Source organism: Fukomys damarensis, unplaced genomic scaffold (genome assembly GCF_012274545.1).
Source record: "Fukomys damarensis isolate Sample0158 unplaced genomic scaffold, DMR_v1.0_HiC HiC_scaffold_4, whole genome shotgun sequence".
Taxonomy (NCBI): Eukaryota; Metazoa; Chordata; class Mammalia; order Rodentia; family Bathyergidae; genus Fukomys; species Fukomys damarensis.
In genome coordinates this window covers 66,489,006-66,507,129 of record NW_022900916.1, presented here as the reverse complement: position 1 = coordinate 66,507,129, position 18,124 = coordinate 66,489,006, and the positions used below count along the sequence as shown (strand labels likewise).

At 34.6% G+C, this 18,124-nt stretch overlaps 1 protein-coding gene and 1 pseudogene across 1 annotated transcript in view; both read left to right on the top strand.

Annotated features, from left to right (window-relative positions):
• Nucleotides 1-712: 712 nt before the first annotated feature.
• Dbf4 (DBF4 zinc finger) overlaps nt 713-18,124 on the top strand; it is a gene marked incomplete at its 5' end in the record, with an annotated part of 20,508 nt that continues 3,096 nt past the window's right edge. The window contains 9 exons of the mRNA XM_019208780.2: nt 713-880; nt 6,736-6,915; nt 8,204-8,254; nt 8,658-8,727; nt 8,919-8,995; nt 10,779-10,815; nt 12,342-12,387; nt 13,992-14,120; nt 14,594-14,708. Of these exons, the coding sequence (XP_019064325.1) occupies nt 713-880; nt 6,736-6,915; nt 8,204-8,254; nt 8,658-8,727; nt 8,919-8,995; nt 10,779-10,815; nt 12,342-12,387; nt 13,992-14,120; nt 14,594-14,708 (873 nt within the window). The remainder of the gene's footprint in view (nt 881-6,735; nt 6,916-8,203; nt 8,255-8,657; nt 8,728-8,918; nt 8,996-10,778; nt 10,816-12,341; nt 12,388-13,991; nt 14,121-14,593; nt 14,709-18,124) is intronic.
• Nucleotides 11,740-12,094, top strand: LOC117284131 (annotated as a pseudogene).

The window sequence follows — 18,124 nt, the reverse complement described above, 5'->3', positions numbered from 1 at the left end:
TGGTCGTGCGTGGGTTTTTAGTCTTAAAGTTTATTTGTTTTCACTCTTACGTTGAGGGAAAGTATTCGAGACGTCCATTGTTTGTTTCAACATTACAAACGAGAGAGCGCAAATGTTCGCTGTTAAAAATTTTATTTGGTGAAACATTTCGGCGTCTGAAGTCTTTCGTAGGTCTTCGTAGCCACCAGCTAAGAGAGTTTGTGATCCAGAAGTTCATAGCAGTTGATTGTGTCCCAGAAGTTTTCAGTGAAAACAATGAAATGATAATGTAGTACTTAATAGACCTTTAAGTTCTTAGTGAAACGAAAGCAGTCACTGGCCCTAGAGGACTAAGTCGTTCTGATTAGTATTGCTGGGTGTTTTAATATTTGAAGCAATTTTGAGTGTTCAGCAGAATGCTAGATGCTCAATAAGTAAATAGTTGAGTAAATATCTCCATGGAGTTTACATCGTAAGAAAGGCTTCCAGGAAAGGTTATGTAGATCTGTGCTTTAATACATCCTGTGATTCAACTTTTAATTTCCAACAACTAGGATATTTCGCTTTTATCCTAAGTGGTGGTAATAAAATATATTTAAGTGTTAACGACTTAAACGGGTGTGATGGTTTGGATTTTTCCTTCCTGTTATACGATTATTGCATAATACAATATTTCTAAAACTAAAAATTTTATTTGAGACATTAATTCAAAGCTTTTTAAAATACAGGTGGAATCCAAGTGAAAAATGAAAAGAACAAATCATCTTTGAAATCTCTTAAAAATAGTAACAGACCAGAAAAATCCAAATGTAAGCCGCTCTGGGGAAAAGTATTTTATCTTGACTTACCTTCTGCCACCTTATCTGAAAAACTGCAAAAAGACATAAAGGACCTAGGAGGGGTAAGTGAAAACTATATTGATCAAAAACTAAAAATTTGTGACTAGTACTTTTGATATATAATCGTTTAAATTTTGTTTTGGTATACTTGTAACCAATCATCTGTTTGAACCAAGCTTGATTTTTCAGCTGTTTTTCATTAATGAAAAACCATTTGGAGACTGAGAATATCTGTTTGGCGTGCCGCAGGATTCAATCCCAAAGCAAAAGAAAAGGATAAGAAACCCATTTGTTTTAATCTTCTAACCCATTTTGTAGCCTGACCAAAAAGAATTATTACAGAAAACCTATTCAACCCACAGAGTTAAAGTTGGTGTTGAAGGCTGGGCATGGTGGCTCATGCCTGTTGTCCCAGCTCTTGGGAGTCTGAGGCAGGAGGATCACTCTGAGTTCAAGGCCAGACTGGGCTACGTTGTGAGTCAAGGCCTGTCCAAACTACACAGTGAGATCCTGTGTCAAAAAAACAACAACATAATGATGTTGAATAGTATTCACACATATCTTAAGAGATACCCTCAACAAAATGTTAGTGTCTTTAAAGGAACAGAATTTTGGATTAAAAATTAAATCTTTCTTACGTTATATAATTAGGAAACCTAACAGGCAAATCCATCTTTGAAAAGTTATATTTTACTTTTTTGCTGTTCGTTTTGTTAAACTGAAATATTGTCACACACTGTAATAGCAGTCGCATTTATCATGATGATCGTACACATTTCTAAAGGTGATGTCTAAAGGCCTGTCCCTATATTGACTGCCACCTATCAAGTGTTCTAATGTGTGAAGGGCATTAGACATGAGTAAAGATCCATTGACTTTGGAAATGAAGTTCTTGAGTACACAAAAGTTGATTGGCCCAGTCAGTACTTTTAGCCTTCTAATTCCTAGTGTAACACAGCATATCCCAATTCTGTTCCTTTAGCAATCGCAGGCTTCAAAATAGCTGTTTGACAGTTGGACAGCTTTCTTATGGTGATAACTCGGTTCACCCTAGGTCTAATGGTCTAAATCAGTGGTACTTAGATTTGTATTTTTAGCATTATAATCCTTCAGAAAAAAATCATATTCAGTGTGTCCAAAACAGCAATACAGTGACAAGAGCAGCAGCCGCTTCCCCTGCCCTCTTCTTTCCCATCCCCACAGCAGTTCATGAGGTACTTAACAAATTTTGAATATCTTCTGCCATACATAATAATTAAGGAACCTTTTGTTTTTATTATCTTTACCCTAAAATGGTTTGACACATTTCAGTGAGCATATTAAGGTCATAGTTTCTAAATTTTCTCCCAAGCCTTTAGATTTTTCTGTTTCATTGGTTAAGTTTTTCCTTAATTTTAAAAAATTTATTGAATTCTGATTTTTCCCACCCACTCTTTCCTGTATAAGTCAAGGATATTCATTCCCTAGGTCTTAAATTTCTGTCTGTAGCATACTTACCATTTCTATTACTAAAAAGATGTTTTTACTACTTATCTTGCTTCACATGAACATCTTGTAGTACTGTCTTTGTTTAATTGACCACTTTATGATCTGTGCTCAAAAATTCAGTGAATATCTAAATTTTTTTAAAAATTGTATTACTGTAAAAAATACATTGTCATTGCTGTCAAAATATTCCCCCTTCTAACAATTATCTCATCTGTTTTTTGAGACAGGGTCTTGGCTGTGTAATTCAGGCTGGCCTTGAACTCACTATGTAGTCCAGCCTCAAACTCACAGCAGTCCTCCTGCCTCGGCTTCCTGAGTGCTGAGATTACAGATGTGAGCTACCACACATGGCAATCCTGTCATTCTTGTCACTTTCTGAAACAGTTCTGGTAGTCTCCTTTTGTGAGTGTTTTTTGAAGGTGTGATCAAAACTATGTTGAATGCTGCTGCTCAGTGCCATCCCATGGAAATGTTGGTCCATAAAAACATTATATTGTGTTCTCATTTGGATTATTCTCTGGATCTGTACCATGTGGCTTCGTGCTTTTTCCTCAAAGTCAGAATGACTATGAAAGTTGAATGTTTAGAAGCAGTTCAGAACAACAAAGCAGCCAGGGTATTGTCCCTAAAGACACACATGAAAGAGGACTTTCAGAGCTGCTTCAGAAAGTGACAAGAACAATGGGATAAGTAAGTGTGCTTGAAGTGAGGGAGAGTATTTTGATGAGGATTAGTGGAGGGTGTCTTATTTTAATACATTTTTTAAACTTAAACATTTACTGTATATTTTTGTCATAGTTTATATAAGCATATTAATTCCCCACTTGTCTGCACAGAATACTTCTGACAGATTCAGCCACTGAGAGCGTAGGCATATTTTGACATAATGGGAAAACATTTCTAATAATGGCAAGAAAAATAGCTGGTACAAAACTGTCTTGGAACCCATCATATTTAGGTCCATGTTTAAGCAGTTTGGCTAAAATAAAGCAACTATAGAAGAGCAGAAATGTAAAAGCAACTGCCTTGCAGTATCATTAATTTGAGGACAGAACTAAATATTTTGGTATTCTCACTGTGACCTTGACTTAATCAGAAAGTAAGCTTGCAAGTTATGTAAAGGCATACATTCAACCATTTTTAATAAATCAAAGACTCTGGTAAAACTAATTCAACAATTATTACACAGTGGCTAGTTTCATGTCTTTTGATAGATTATGAAATGAATCCTATGTCCATCCTATCAAGTTTTAGGTGGAGATGTGGGTCAGTGACTGTGGTAAAATCATGAAGTTTCAAGAGAGGTTACTTCTGAGGAATTGAGGAGTACATTGTACAGACACCATTTAAACTCAGCATTTTCTCCTTTGTGCCAGCACTGTTAAAAATGCTGAGGGCGAATAAAACAGGTACAGTCCAGTCCTCTCGTAGTAATAATCAGTCTAGTGGGAGCATCGCATAGACAGTTTACAGTAAAGCATTGTGAATGCTTTAACAAAAGTATGTAGAAATTGCTGTTAGAACACATATGAAGATGATTAACGCTTCCTTTAAGAATCATAGCAAACAGCATTTGAGCTGAGTTTTGGGTGCATGGTAGAAATATACTAGGCAAAATTAGATATATTTAATGTAAGAAAAAGCATATTTAAAATATTTGTTAACACTAACGTTTGCTTGCTAAACTTGTGTTACTGCAGTGTGTGTTGAACTTGGGAATTAGATGGAGGGTTAATGGCAATAAAAAAGATTCTGTCAGCACCACATCATAAAGGACATTTTATTCACTACCAGTGAGTTTAAGTCAATCTTTAAGAAATGAAAAATCAAATGACATGTGGTGCTAACCTAAGGATAGACACAGACAGTGGAACAGGACAGAAAACACAGGACTAAAAAGATCAAGGAAGAAGGGAAGGGACAATCCTTTCAACAACTGGTTTTAGGAAAGCTGTGTATCCACATGCAAGAGAATGAAATTGGACTCTTATCATTTGAAAAATAAAATGGATCTTAGTCTAAATGTAAGGTAAAATTCTTAGGGGAAAATAAATTGGACTTAGTCAAAATTAAGCACTCTTCTGCCGCTAAAGAAATTATAAAGTGAGAAAAGACAACCTGAGAAAGGTAGGAGATTCCAATCGTGTATCTGATAAGTAACATCCAGGATAATTTTTTCTGGAAACTTTCTACAGTTAAAACAGTAGATAACCCAATTAAAAAGGATAAAGGATGTAAAGAAAGAAAATATTTAAAGGCCAATAATTGAAATCAAAACCATAGTGAGTCAGACTGATTAGTTTGGCTACTGTCAAAGAACAATAAGATAACAGACCTTAACAAGGTTGCAGAGAAATTGAGCCATTGTGCATGTGCACTGTTCGTAGGAATGTAAAATGATATGACCACGATGCAAAATTGTATGGATAATTTCCATTAAAAGTTTTGCAGCTGGTCTGTTTCTGGGTATATAGCTCAGAATTGAAAGCAAGATGTCAGTGAGATATTTGTATATCCACATATAAAGCAGAATTATTTACAGAAGGTTCAAACAGCCCAAATGATCTATGGGTAAAATGAATAAACAAAATATTATATTAAGAATTAAGACTTACTTGACCCCCATTCTGAAAGCTAGGAGGTTCAAGATTGGCATCTCGAATCTGGTGAAGTCCTTGCTGTTGGCAACTCTGCAGTTTTCTCATGGATCAGGACGCCACATGTTGAGTGAGACAGGCCATCCTAGTCTAGATCTATCCTCTTAAAAAGCCACAATGCGGGCCGTGGATTTAGATCAGTGGCACTGCTTCTGCCTCACAAGTGCAAGGTCCTGAGTTCGATCCCTGGTACTGCCAAAAAAAAAGCCACAATGCTTTTTAGTTATGGCCAGCCCTGCCCTTGTGGCTTCATGTAACTTATTTTCCCATGGTTCTAACCTTCAAAACCATAGTTGGATTATGGATTAAGTTTTCAGTGTCTTAATACCTCATACCTCACAATGTAAATTAAACTTGAACGCAAGTTTTAGTGGGGATGTTTAAACTATTGCAGTGAGGTACTGAAAAATAGCTAAATGTACAGACAAAGTAGGACAAGCTTAGAAGGAGCTGAGCAGATAGAGGAGTAAGGAGATACTGTTTAATGAGTACAGTCACTTGAGATGACCAAAAGTTCTGGAAATGGATGGTTGCACTGCATTGCAAATGACTCGTTACTAAATTATACATTTAAAATGGTTGAGTTTTAGGTTATTTATATTTTATCTAATGTGTAGGGGGCTGGGTTTCTTTTGAAAAATTACCTCACAGTTATGAAGATGAAGATAGTACATGAAATGTAAGTTGTCATTTCTGTTCCTACCAGCCTTGTATGGTTAGAGTCTAGAATAGACCCTCATGGGGCTGGGGATTTAGCTCAGTGGTTCTGCCACCAATCTTCCAAGCGCAGGGATGCAAGTTTGATCCCCAGTACCCCCCCAAAAAAGAGAGCATGAATGTTGCTCCAGAAAAAAAGGTGATTTGCATTTAATCTAAGAAGGTCATATCTCAGCAGCCAATTCTTAGCAGTGCTTAGATGAAATCTAAACATAAACTTTGCTTCCTTTTTTCTTATAATTTCCTTGGATCCTGTGGAAATTTTAGGTATAGCTGTTAATTTTCACAAGCCTCCCGTTTATGTAGATAGATTATTAAGAATTAATAATTTACTTAGTATTTAGTGTTTTTATGTACCACATATATGATTAGTAATATTCTATATTACTATATTACTATATTACTATATTAGTAATATAGTATTTTTTGTCTGGTTTAATTTTCCTGTCCTGGGATGTGGGTGATGTTCACTGACATTGATTTTTGGCACATGTGTTTTTAAATTCAGGCATTTAAGCAGCTGTTTGCAAACATTTTAGTGGGGAAATTCTCTTCAGTCTTGCTCATCAGAGTGAAGGCTTCCTGCCTCTAGTAATCCTCTGAAGAAGTGCTCAGTGACCACCTGACAAGTTGTTCTTATTGGATAGGATAATGCAGCAGGCAAAGAGTATTTCCATCACTGCAGAAAGTTCCACTGGACGCTGCTGCTTAGATCAGATTTGAGTCAGAATATCTATATTCAAATTCTTCTATTTACAAGGTGTCATCTTAAGTCACTTAAGTTGTCTACTCTGAAAAATGTAGAAAATATTAGTATCATTGGTTTGTTAGACCTGCTACATTAATTATGATAAAGTACATAAGAATAATGGCTAGCACATTACTGGAACTCCTATTACACTTTCTTAGACTCCAAATTCAGACGAGTACACCATGAAATAACACCAATGTACAAGGTGCTACATTGCATCAAATTGAAATTTTATCATGTACCTACTGTGTGAAACAATTTAAGGTTTGTATGAGTTACTTAAAAATACTTTGTTTTCTTCTAGCGAGTTGAAGAATTTCTCAGCAAAGATATCAGTTATCTTATTTCAAGTAAAAAGGAAGCAAAATTTGCGCAAACACTGAGTCGAATTTCTCCTGTCCCAAGTCCAGAATCCACATATACTGCAGAAGCCACTTCACCTCATCCCAGTCATGATGGGAGTTCATTTAAGACTCCTGACACAGTAAGTCTTTTCAGTATACTTGGAGACTGGGAAGTGTTGTGGCCTGAGAACCTCATGATTTTTAATAACAGGTTGGTAGCAGAATTCACTTGTAAAGCCACATATCTGTGACTTTCTAATTAACAAGGCTGCTGTCTTAGAAAGTTAATTTTTGGGGGCAGGGATTTAGCTCAAATGGTGCTGCCACCTGCCTCGCAAGCACCAGGTCCCAAGTTCAATCCCTGGTACCAAAAAATAATTATAAAATTTTTTTAATTTGGCGCTTATTTTTCAGAATAATTTATAACTAAAGAGTTAATAGCAGATCATTCTTTTGAAGGAGAAACAGAAAACCTTTTTTAAACTTCAGAGTATCAGTAAGCAAAATGGCCAAGTCTACCCTGCTCGGTTTTTTGTATGGCTTGTAAACTAAGCATAGTTTTTCCATTCGCAAATGGTAAGAAAAAAGCAAGTATTTTTAAACAAGCCAAAATGTTATGAAAATCAGATTTCATTGTCTATTAAATGTAATTGGAACATCCCCACACCTGTTTGTGTAGCTATTATTTTTGGTTGTTCTTGTGTGTCCATAGTTTGGTAGAAATTAGATAGCCTACTTGAGCCTAAAATGTGTACTCTCCAGCCCTTAGCATAAAAAGGCTACCAACCCCTGCTAATAGAATTCCCAACATCACCTCTCTTTCTGTCAATCCATTGCCAATAAAATGGAATATATGAAGGACAAATTAAATAGATTTAATTAATTGTGGTGAGGGGAAGGGATAAAGTGTTTAATTTGCTAATTTTTAGATTGAAGTGTAATTAAGTTGCCATTTTAAAAATATCCTTTTCAAATGATTTGAGAATTGGGGGAAACAAGCAAACTAATGAGGTGCAAAAAAATCACTTGAGAAAAGAGACATAGAAGAAAAGGCAAAGAAGGGAAAAGCGATCAAAGGAGTCATGTATTCTTATAGTTAACGCTTTTTTAGTGCACGATAATGATACAGTGGTGATGAGTTCTGAGTTAATTTGTAGCATCTCACCTACTTTTCATAATATTTAAAAAGTGAAATAGCCTGTAAAAATAGTGTATATATAGTTTTTTCTTAGTCTTTAATGAGAAACTAACTGTAAACTGTCTCATTGTAGATAAAAATTCTAGTGGAACCTATTCTTTATGTTGAATAGAATTTACTTCAAGAACTGACCTCTTGAATCTGTTATAGATTTACCTGTTTTAACTAATATTTCCTCCAATGAATTACTATTTTTTAACTTTCATGTTTGCTTTGCTTTTTTTTAACAGATGTGTTTAAGCAGAGGAAAATTATTAGTCGAAAAAGCTATCAAGGATCACGTAAGTAGGAACTTTAAAAATCACACTGTAATTTTGTTACTAAAAACGTGGAAATTGTTTTCTTAATCTTTCACAGCTAAACTGCACATGTATCTCATTTTACAAAAAACAGAATCTACTTTTCATGGAGAAACATCCCCATCTTGTGGCCTTGTAAAATATTACTGGAAATTTGAAATTGGCCTTATAGTATGCATTAATTGTCAAGAATATGGGAATATATTAAGTAAGATTGATTTTAGAAATGCTAAAAGAAAAAACAATGTGCACTTTGCTATTCTAATTCATAGGGCCTGTTATGAATAACCACCTCAATGGCATTACACTTCAGAATTTTCGGGGGGGGACTCATTTTAGATAATTTTCCTACTTAAAACCTTTTTTTTTTTTTTTTTTTAAACAGGATCTTATTCCTTCAAATAGCATATTATCAAATGCCTTATCTTGGGGAGTAAAGATTCTTCATATTGATGGTAAGATTTTATTATCTTTCAACAATATTTGTTAACAAGTACCCACGTCTGTCCCTTGGTTTCTGATTTTGCATAGTGAAAAGTTTAGTAATAAGGGACATTTGTAATGGTAAGTCCTTCACCTAAATTTGTTACAACTCTGTTAAACGCCACAAGAAAAATTGCTAATCCTGAGCCCTTTTTTAATAAAGATATTAGATGCTACATTGAACAAAAGAAACAAGAGCTGTACTTAATCAAGAAATCAAGTACTTCTGTAAGAGATGTGGTATGTTGTCTTCTTTAATTTTAAACTGATTTTTTAAAAACAATTGTTTGCTTTTTTTTATGTGTCCGTAAAATTGTCCTACCAAGTATAAAATATTACTGCCTCTTAGAATATTGCAAGGATAGGTTTCTAGAATCTATGCATGTTTCTGAATTTTGTGTATATTTTTCTTTGAAGTGTCAGTACAGGTTCAGACCTTCTTCATCCTTTAAAACAAAAATAATAAAATTCCTACATCTCTACGTATGTACTGTTTAATCTTTATAATCCTTATCTATGCTACTCAAATCTCCATGTTTCTCATTCACGTTTTGACTTTAAAGATAATGAAATTCCTGATCAGCCTGTCAAATTCGTTTGATAATGACCATATTCATTCTCCCAACTATTTCTGTTCATTCCTTGAACTTCTCTTCTGGAGTTTCTCTTAACTTTGTCTTTGCTCTCGTTCCCAGAGCACTCTTTTTTGGTGTGTTTTTCATTCATTCCTGTATACAAAGAAATGAAGACATAATAGTTTGTCATGGTAATTTTTGGCACTTGTTCTTTTGACAAGGAAAGTGACACTTTCTACAACTATACTATAATTTTTCTACTGAAATCTTAGGCTCATTTTAAGTGTTTTTGCTTTCACTTTTAAAGTCTTTCTCTGATAATTCTGAGAGCGATACTATCTTGTTGGTAGCATCTGATGGTTGTTTTCCCTCAAGATTTGATAATTTTTTCTTATTTCTTTGTAACTGAAAGCCTGGCACTTGGGTGAATTTATTTAAACAGGGCATTAGGGATCTCCATCTCCAGCTTGCTCCTTTCCTAAATTTCCCCTTCATGCCAGAAAAGCCTTTTCCCAGTTTTTCCTGAATGAGATTTCTCAGTTTTAGCTCCCCATGCTACTTTAAAACCACAACTTTGTAACTGGGACCCAATCTTAGAGCAGAGCTGTGGAAGAAAGAAGAAAAACACAGACTCCATTGGTATTCCTTGACCATTGCGACTCTTTCTTTGTTCTAGCAACAAAGATGAGATGCAATTGGAGTTATAACTGCTGGCTTTAGACAGTTGCTCATTGAATGTTGTCCATAGTTTTTGGCTATAATCAGTAATATTGATTCTATAGCATGTTTCACATTGGCTGAACTGATAAACTCTAGCGAATTTTTTACTAATTCCTTTGTTCAGTTTAACACAAAGTGGTTTTTTTGTTGGTTTTTTTGTTGGTTTTAGTACTGGGGATCCAGCTCAGGCCAGGCAAAGCACAGTGCCACTGAGCTAAATCCCTGGCTCCTCATACAAAGGTCTTTAGATTTCATGGACAGTAACTTTCCCATATTGGTTAATTTCTACGAAAGCTAAAATAGTTACAGAAAATGCAAGGTATTTGTAGTTTTATTGTAAAATTGAGCTTGTAATACTAAATTCTATACCAATATACAGAATCTAATTATTGAGTGATCATTGTTTTTATGGTTGAGTTGATTTTCAAAAGCAAGATTTTTTTAAATCTTGAGAGTAATGAACAGTTGCCATTATGGTTTTTCACTGTACTTTCAAACCCTGTCTTTTCTTTTTTTCCTTTTCCTTTTTTTTTTTTCCTTCAGTTTATTGGTACATTTTAGTTATACAGTACAGTTGCACTCATCATTGGGATCTTGTACCTTTACATGACAGGTCTTGGCTCTCATTTTTTCCCCTTATCCGTGCCCTCCCTTCGCCCCCTTTCTCCCCTCCCCATTTACAAACACTTTATTTCCATTTTTTCATTTTGTCTTTTCTTTTTTTGAAGGGGAAAAAAGTTGGTATTGGAACACAAAAAACAAGAAGTAAGTTGATAGCCATAAATGTGTTTTATTTGCTTCTAGCAAATAGTAAATAGTTTCTAAAGTCATGTAAGTGATTTTATTTATTCAGAAGTTTCTTGGTCATTTTTAGGGCATAGACTCTTTTGACAGTCTGGTGAAGTCTGTGTCCCCCTATCCTCTCCAAGAATAATATCTTTTATCTTTTTAATCAACAGGTGATCAAGAAAACTGATTGTATTGAAAGTCATTACCAAAGTAGTTTTTATAATGAAATAGTGGTTACTTGCTTTTTATTTTGAAGTAAAAACAAGTTCTAGGGCTGGGGATTTAGCTCAGTGATGCCGCCGCCTGCCTCACAAGTGCAAATTCCCAAGTTCTATCCCCAGTACCTTAAAAAAAAAAATTTCTAGCACTGATTCTCATTGCTGCTATATGTCACCATGCCACATATCCCTTCCCCACCCCTACTGCAGATTGAACCCAGGGCCTTCAGGCTGAGCTACATTTTCAGCTCTTTTTTATTTTTTAATTTTGAGGCAGAATCTCATGAAGTGTCTTTATGTTGCCCAGGCTGGGCTCCAACTTAGGATCCTTCTGCCTCAGCCTCCCAGAATGCTGGGATTACAGGCATACACCACCACACCTGCCTTGCTGCTGACATTTTAAAGTGATGACCATAAACGATGCTTTGAGATAGTTGTGTAACTTATATGATGTGAAAAATTGTTCTTTTCAGTGATGTCAAAGTTACTACTGTGATTTATTGCTTAGATTTATAGTTGGAGGAAATGTTAAATATCAGACTAGTGAAAATAAAAGTGCAGTTTTTTTGGTTTCCATTTGTGCTCCTGCTGAATTCTGTCCATAAATTTTTGGGGAACTCCATTCACTTTAAGAATCTGAGAATATGAGCAAAGCAGTGGGTAGGTAGTTTGGTCTTTGTGAGATTCCACCGTGGTGTACCAGGGCCTGGGTCAGAAAGTACAGGTGACGGTGTGGCCCACCTGTCTCATCTCCAGATACTTGCAGAATAGATCCTCCATTCAGGTCTGACTCTGTGAGCAGTACAAAGTACATGAAACTTGTATTGGATGATGCAGAAGAAATTTATTCTAAAAGACAGGAAAACAACTGGGTTGGATCATGCTGCAAGGAGATAATATTATTCTGCTACAAAGTATCTCCAACTAGAAATAATCAGTGAATTAAGACAGCAGTAAAGTGAGATGGTGACAGTGCCAATTATGATAACATGTGAAAGATGTTTGAAGTGGTTTACCCTGGGAGTATTTATAAAATATTTGTTCATGTTGTTTTGATTACCCTTATATTATTATTGAACAGTAATATTTGTTGTAGAGTTTTTATTTTTTAAAAAATATGAAGGGAGGGAAAATAGAGTGATATTGGAAAATTTTTCACTTGAGGCTTAAAATTTTGAAGTTTGTGTGTTGTTGTTTTAGGCTTTGGGGTGATTTTTTTTTCCCCCACAGTGGTTTTATTTAGAAAAAGAAGGCATCTAATACTATGTTTTCTGTTTTCTGAAGCAGGAAGACTGAAAAAGCCTTTTGTAAAAGTAGAAGATACGAGCCAGTAAGTATCTAAAGCCAATCTGTTATTACAGTATTAAATGAGAAAATTCCTAGGTAATTAAGCTGTCTTCATTAATACTGTTAGGTCCCCTTATACTAACTAATATTTCTATAGAATTGATTCAGTTGTGTTCAGGGACTGAATTTAGTTTCAGTATAATGTAAATGTATCTTTAAAGTATTTGGTTTAATGCAATCATGAGACCAACTCATTTTTGAGTATTCAAATAATCACTCTCTGGCTAAACGCAATACCACGTGATTTAGAACTAGTACTAAAAAGTACTCCTACATTTGTTTTTTAAAAAATTACTAGGTTGTGTTTGGAAATATAAAACCTAAACATAATATCCACTATTCAAAATTCTACATTTCTGCATATCAAAAGACAGTACACAATAAAAATATAACCCCAGGAACAGGAGAAGAGATTTGCAAGAGGTTAATATCTAGAATATATTTATATGGTATCGTTTATATCATATATATTTATAATATAAAATTGTCTAAATCAAAAGGAAATATCACTTGTATTTGTTCCTGCAGCCCATACCCAACACTGGCAACTCTTAAAGGAGGAGTGGACTAATTGGCTCGCAGTTTCCAATGGGTTTAGTCTAAGGTCTGTTGGCTTCAAGATAGAAACGGTAGAAAGGCCTGGCAGAGGACAGCTGCTCATCCCATGGCAGCCAAAAAGCAGAGAAGGAAGAGACCAGGGACAAGGAAGAACACACCCTTCTAGGTCACACACCCAGAGACTGACCTCTAACCAGGCCCCACATCCTCACAGCAAACCCGCTCTGAGCTCATCAGAAGACTGACTACTCATGAGTACAGTGCCTCTATGCTCTAGTCGCCTTCCAGACATAGACTTTGGGGAACAAAAACAAACACATCAAATAGCCTGATTTAAAAATGGACCAAATCACTGAATAGACATTTATCAGAGATACTATATAAATAGTTAACAAGTAAATAAAAAGAAACTGACCATTGATTAGAGAAATGCATGTGTAAATCGCAATGAGATGCTACTTCATATATTAGTGTGGCCGCCGTCCAGGGCAAATAAAAAGTCTAAAAAAATGAAATTTTAAATGTATTATAACATAGATGAAATGTCTGAAAATTATTCTGATAAGTAGGAAGATACTGCATTATCCCAATTACATGAAGCACGTACAATAGTAGAACTCATAAGAATAATATGAAGAGTGATAGTTCCCAAAGGGTTGGGAAACGAATGTGCAGACTTGGGACTGTTAAGAGTTTGTGAGCTGATGAAGTAAAAGAGCTTTGGATCCACTTGTTCTGGGGATGGATGATGGTATTAGTGATGATTCCACAGTATTGTGAATGCTAAATGCTGAAATTGTGCAACTAAAATGGTTAAGATATGAAATTTTATGTGTATTTTAACCACAGTTTAGAAATTGTTTTTAAATGTTAACATAAAGCCTACAGATTGTTCTTTGATGGTACTTTGAGCCCTACTCAATTTCTGTTTTGAGATTTCACTTGAATTGTATGATTTTGAAATGTAAGGCTTTAAGATTTTTTTTTCTCATAAAGAAGCTTGTTTTGTTTTTTTTATTATTCTTTTAGATTTTATAGGCCATTTTATCTTCAGCTGACCAATATGCCTTTTATAAACTATTCTGTTCAGAAGCCCTGCAGTCCATTTGATGTAGATAAGCCAACTAGCGTCCAAAAGCAAGCTCAGGTTAAACTAAGGTTAGTTTGAATCTTTACTTTCAGAAGGAATATTGTTTATATTATCATCTCGTAATAGTTTCTTTATCGACCAGCATTTGAAATGGTTCGTTCTGTGCTGTGGTGGTAGTGGTTGTATATGTTCTAATAAGTATTCTGCTGACATACCCTGGGTAAAAGTTTTTACTGCCCTTAAACTAGGCTCAAAGTCCGAATCCGTTTTAAGTAGGTTATATTTAGACACTTTAGTTTGGGGAGGGTTTAATGTTTCCAGTTAATGAGAATGATTTTCCTCAGCCATCTCAAGAATGTTCATTACATTCTTAGTTTCCATTTACATTTCTTAAAAAGAAATGTAGTTGACATTTTTTACTGATAAAGATCTCTGTGTAAGTTATGGCAGCTTCTACGTATGATGGGTTAGAAAAATAAATTTTTAAAATTACTCTTCAGGTTTACCAGCTAATTTTTATACCATGTATTTCTGTCACCAGAATCCAAACAGATGGCGATAAATGTGGTGGAACCCCAGTTCATCTCCAGTTGAAAGAGAAGAAAAAAAAAGGATATTGTGAATGTTGTTTACAGAAATATGAAGATCTTAAAACTGTAAATGTGATTTTTTTATTTAGGGATCAATAATTTTAAAACTGAATATATTTGATATTTAAATTTTAGCTTCATCTGATTATGGTTTTTAACTTGACAATCGTATCTTTTTTATTTTTGGGATTTGGTTTGGTTTTGTAGTGCTGGGGATTTAATCTAGAACCTTGCACATGCCAGTAGAAACAATAGAAATGCTCTTCCCCAAATATTAAATTTTAAGAACACAAAGGAAGAACATAGATACTCAAAAGTAATTTTAATCATTCAGCATTAATTGAGCACCTACTATGTACTTATAATTGTGTTAGGTTAATAGTGTTTAATAAACAGACTAGTTCCTTATCTTTATAAAAGGGACATTCTGTGGAATGAAGGAGAAAGGTAACCAGAAGATAAAAAATTGAGTATTTATAGAGAATATTAGAACAGTGCTATGAAGAAACATAAAACAAAAATGGAGACGTTGCTATTTATTTAGAAAAGGAATTCCTGATTGATAGATGACATTTGAGTAGAAAACTGATAAAAAAATACATGCAAGTATTGAAATAAAATGAGTCCTAAACTGATAGCTGAGCTCAAAGAACATGCATAATGGTGGCCTGGACTGAGCAGTGATGGAGGAAATGCTTAAGATAGATGGGGCTAGAGGATTTGCCAGTGGATTGATCAGCTGTGGGAGTGAATGATGAGGCAAGGGTGGTTATGTTTTGGTCATGAGGAATTTTTAAATTACTCATTATTTACTAATAGGAAGAGAATAAGTAAGAAAAGTAGAAATTCTTCAGAGCAGTAGCAAGAGAAATAGATGGAAGGGCATATGGAATAAAGATAGAATTTTAAAGATAGGAACCATTACAGTTTTAAGCCAATGAAAAGAGCAGGAGATTTGGATCCAGGTTTGGCAGGTGCAAATCCTAGCTTCCTGTCCGGTGTGACCATGGGCAAAGTCTAGCATAAAGACACTGCTGATTAATGTTAGCTATTACTGTTTGAATTGTTCACTTTCAAAATACGAGAAGGTGAGCAAGGTGGTGCACACCTGTAATCTCAGCACTTGGGAAGCTGAGGCAGGAGGATCAGTGATTTCAAGGCCAACCTGGGCTAAATAGTGAGATGGCCAATTTGAACTACAGAGTGAGACCAGGTCTCAAAATGAAAGAGAGGGAGAGGAGGGTGGTGGGAGAGAGAGAGAGAGAGAGAGAGAGAGAGTTGGATGCACAAACACATACACACACACGTGTGTAAGTCCTGGTTTGATGGCACTCACAGTTTCAGCTGCTCAAGAGGCTGAGGCAGAGGATTGCTTGAATGTGTGACATGAGACTGACATGAGTAACAGCAAGGCCCCCATCTCAAAATAAATTTTTTTTCAAGTAGATAGGGTTGTTTTAATCTTGTGTTTGATGTTGGTAGAAGATGGTAGGAAAGTTTAAAAAAGAACTGTAAAATATCTTCAGGCTCTTAAAAAGACAAGAGCCTTCAAACTATTTTTTTTTTCAGGCTCTTTTTTTATTACCTAAAATGCATTAGTACTTCTTACACAGTTTTTTTATTTATTTTATATAATAAAAGACAAAGTGTGGTTGCTTTGGAATTGTACTTACTCAGAAGTTGAAGTGTCTCAGAAGTAACCTAGAATGGATGTTTTCCGTAATACTAGTTTCTGATCCTGATTTAATGCTCAGAAAGTACTGGGGCTAAAAAATTAAAAGCAGTCCCTAGTAACTACAAAGAAAGAAATTTAGTAGAAGTTAATATTAAGAATGAAATTTAAGGTCATGTCTTTAACAGTTTTCCATTCATGTTTCTTAGTCATTAAAAATAAAGAAAAAGGGATAGGGATTTGTCTCAGTGGCACTGTGCCTGCCTTGCAAGTGCAAGGTCCTGAGTTCGATCCCGAGTACCAAAAAAAAAGATAAAGAAAAAAAACTTTTTTAAATCTTAGGTTTCAGAATGATTCTACATTGCCAAGGGATTCATTTGACAAATATTTTCAAGTTTTAGAGATAAACAGACATTCCCCCACCCTTATACATCTTATTGTCTGGCAAAGAAGATATATATAGCATGTATTTGCAAGTTTTGTGCTTAACAAAGTATAAAAGTATAAAGTGCAAGAGTAATAAATATGAGGTAAACAGTTGAGTGTATAACTCAGTAGTAGAATGTGTGTACAAACACGTGAGGCCCTGGGTTCAATCCCTAGAACCTAAAAAATAAGGAAATAATAAGTAATTAATAAATGGGTGTCAGCAAAGACCCAACTGAGAAACAAATTTAAATCAAGACGTAAAGGATGAATATGAACAACTAAATAAAAATAGGGCTTGGTGGTGCACACCTGTCATCTCAGCATTCAGGGAGCTGAGGCAGGAGGATTGCTGCAAATTCAAGGACAGCCTGGAATTTGGAGATTATTTGTATTAATAAATGGTTTTCCTTCCTGGAATATGAACTGAATCTGAACCTACAGATTTGGTAGTCCTTTTTAAATTGTAATTATTTCTCAGTTTTTTACATTATTCTGTATAATTTTTATATGGAAATTTTACAAATAAGGAATATACATGTATATTTCAGGTTTCATTACTTTTATGACTAGTGGAGAATTTTGTTTTTGGAGGTGAAATCAAACTTTCAAAGTTTTAAATTTCATGAAGCTAAAGGAACAGAAGAAATAAGGTTCTAGTATCATCTTGGTACAAGTTTCTGATCAGCTAAGAGAAATGATAGAATAACCTGAAGATCTCAGTCATTCAAAAAGACTGTTTTATGAGCTTAACACTAACATGCTGTGAGCTTGCTTGCTTTTGTTTTTGGTCACTCTTAACATTGAGTTAACACTCTTTAACTTCTCTGTTCTCGTAAGTGTGAGTAATTAAGATAGTTCACTCATTTTCGAATATTTTTCTTCACTTACAAGTTTGGTTTTTTGTTTTGTTTTTTTTTATTCACAGCACTTTTTTTTCTTAACCTTCCTTCTAGATTATTATGTGTTTTGGAGTCTCACATGTTAATTTTAATATTTAATTGAGCTTTCTATAAGCCCTAGCTTAGTGGTAACTATAAAATAATAGGTGTTTTACTTATATTTGCAAAATATTAATTAAATGTTACTATTTTTCTTTCCTTTTCTGATTTGCCTATTTTTATTGTAACCAGAAGTTAGTACTTGGCTCTTTTCACTGAAAAATGAAAGACTAAAAATTAGATTATGTTTTTTCAGAAGTAACTTCTTAACATAATTTGAAGTCAGGTACAAGATCCCAATGATGAATGTAACTGTACTGTATACCTAAAATGTACCAATAAACTCAATGAGAGGAAAAAAAAAATACTTTGAAGTCTAGAAAAGAGGTTTGTTTTTGTTTTGAGTTTTTTTTTCTTGCTGCTTTTTTTTTTTTTTTTTTTTT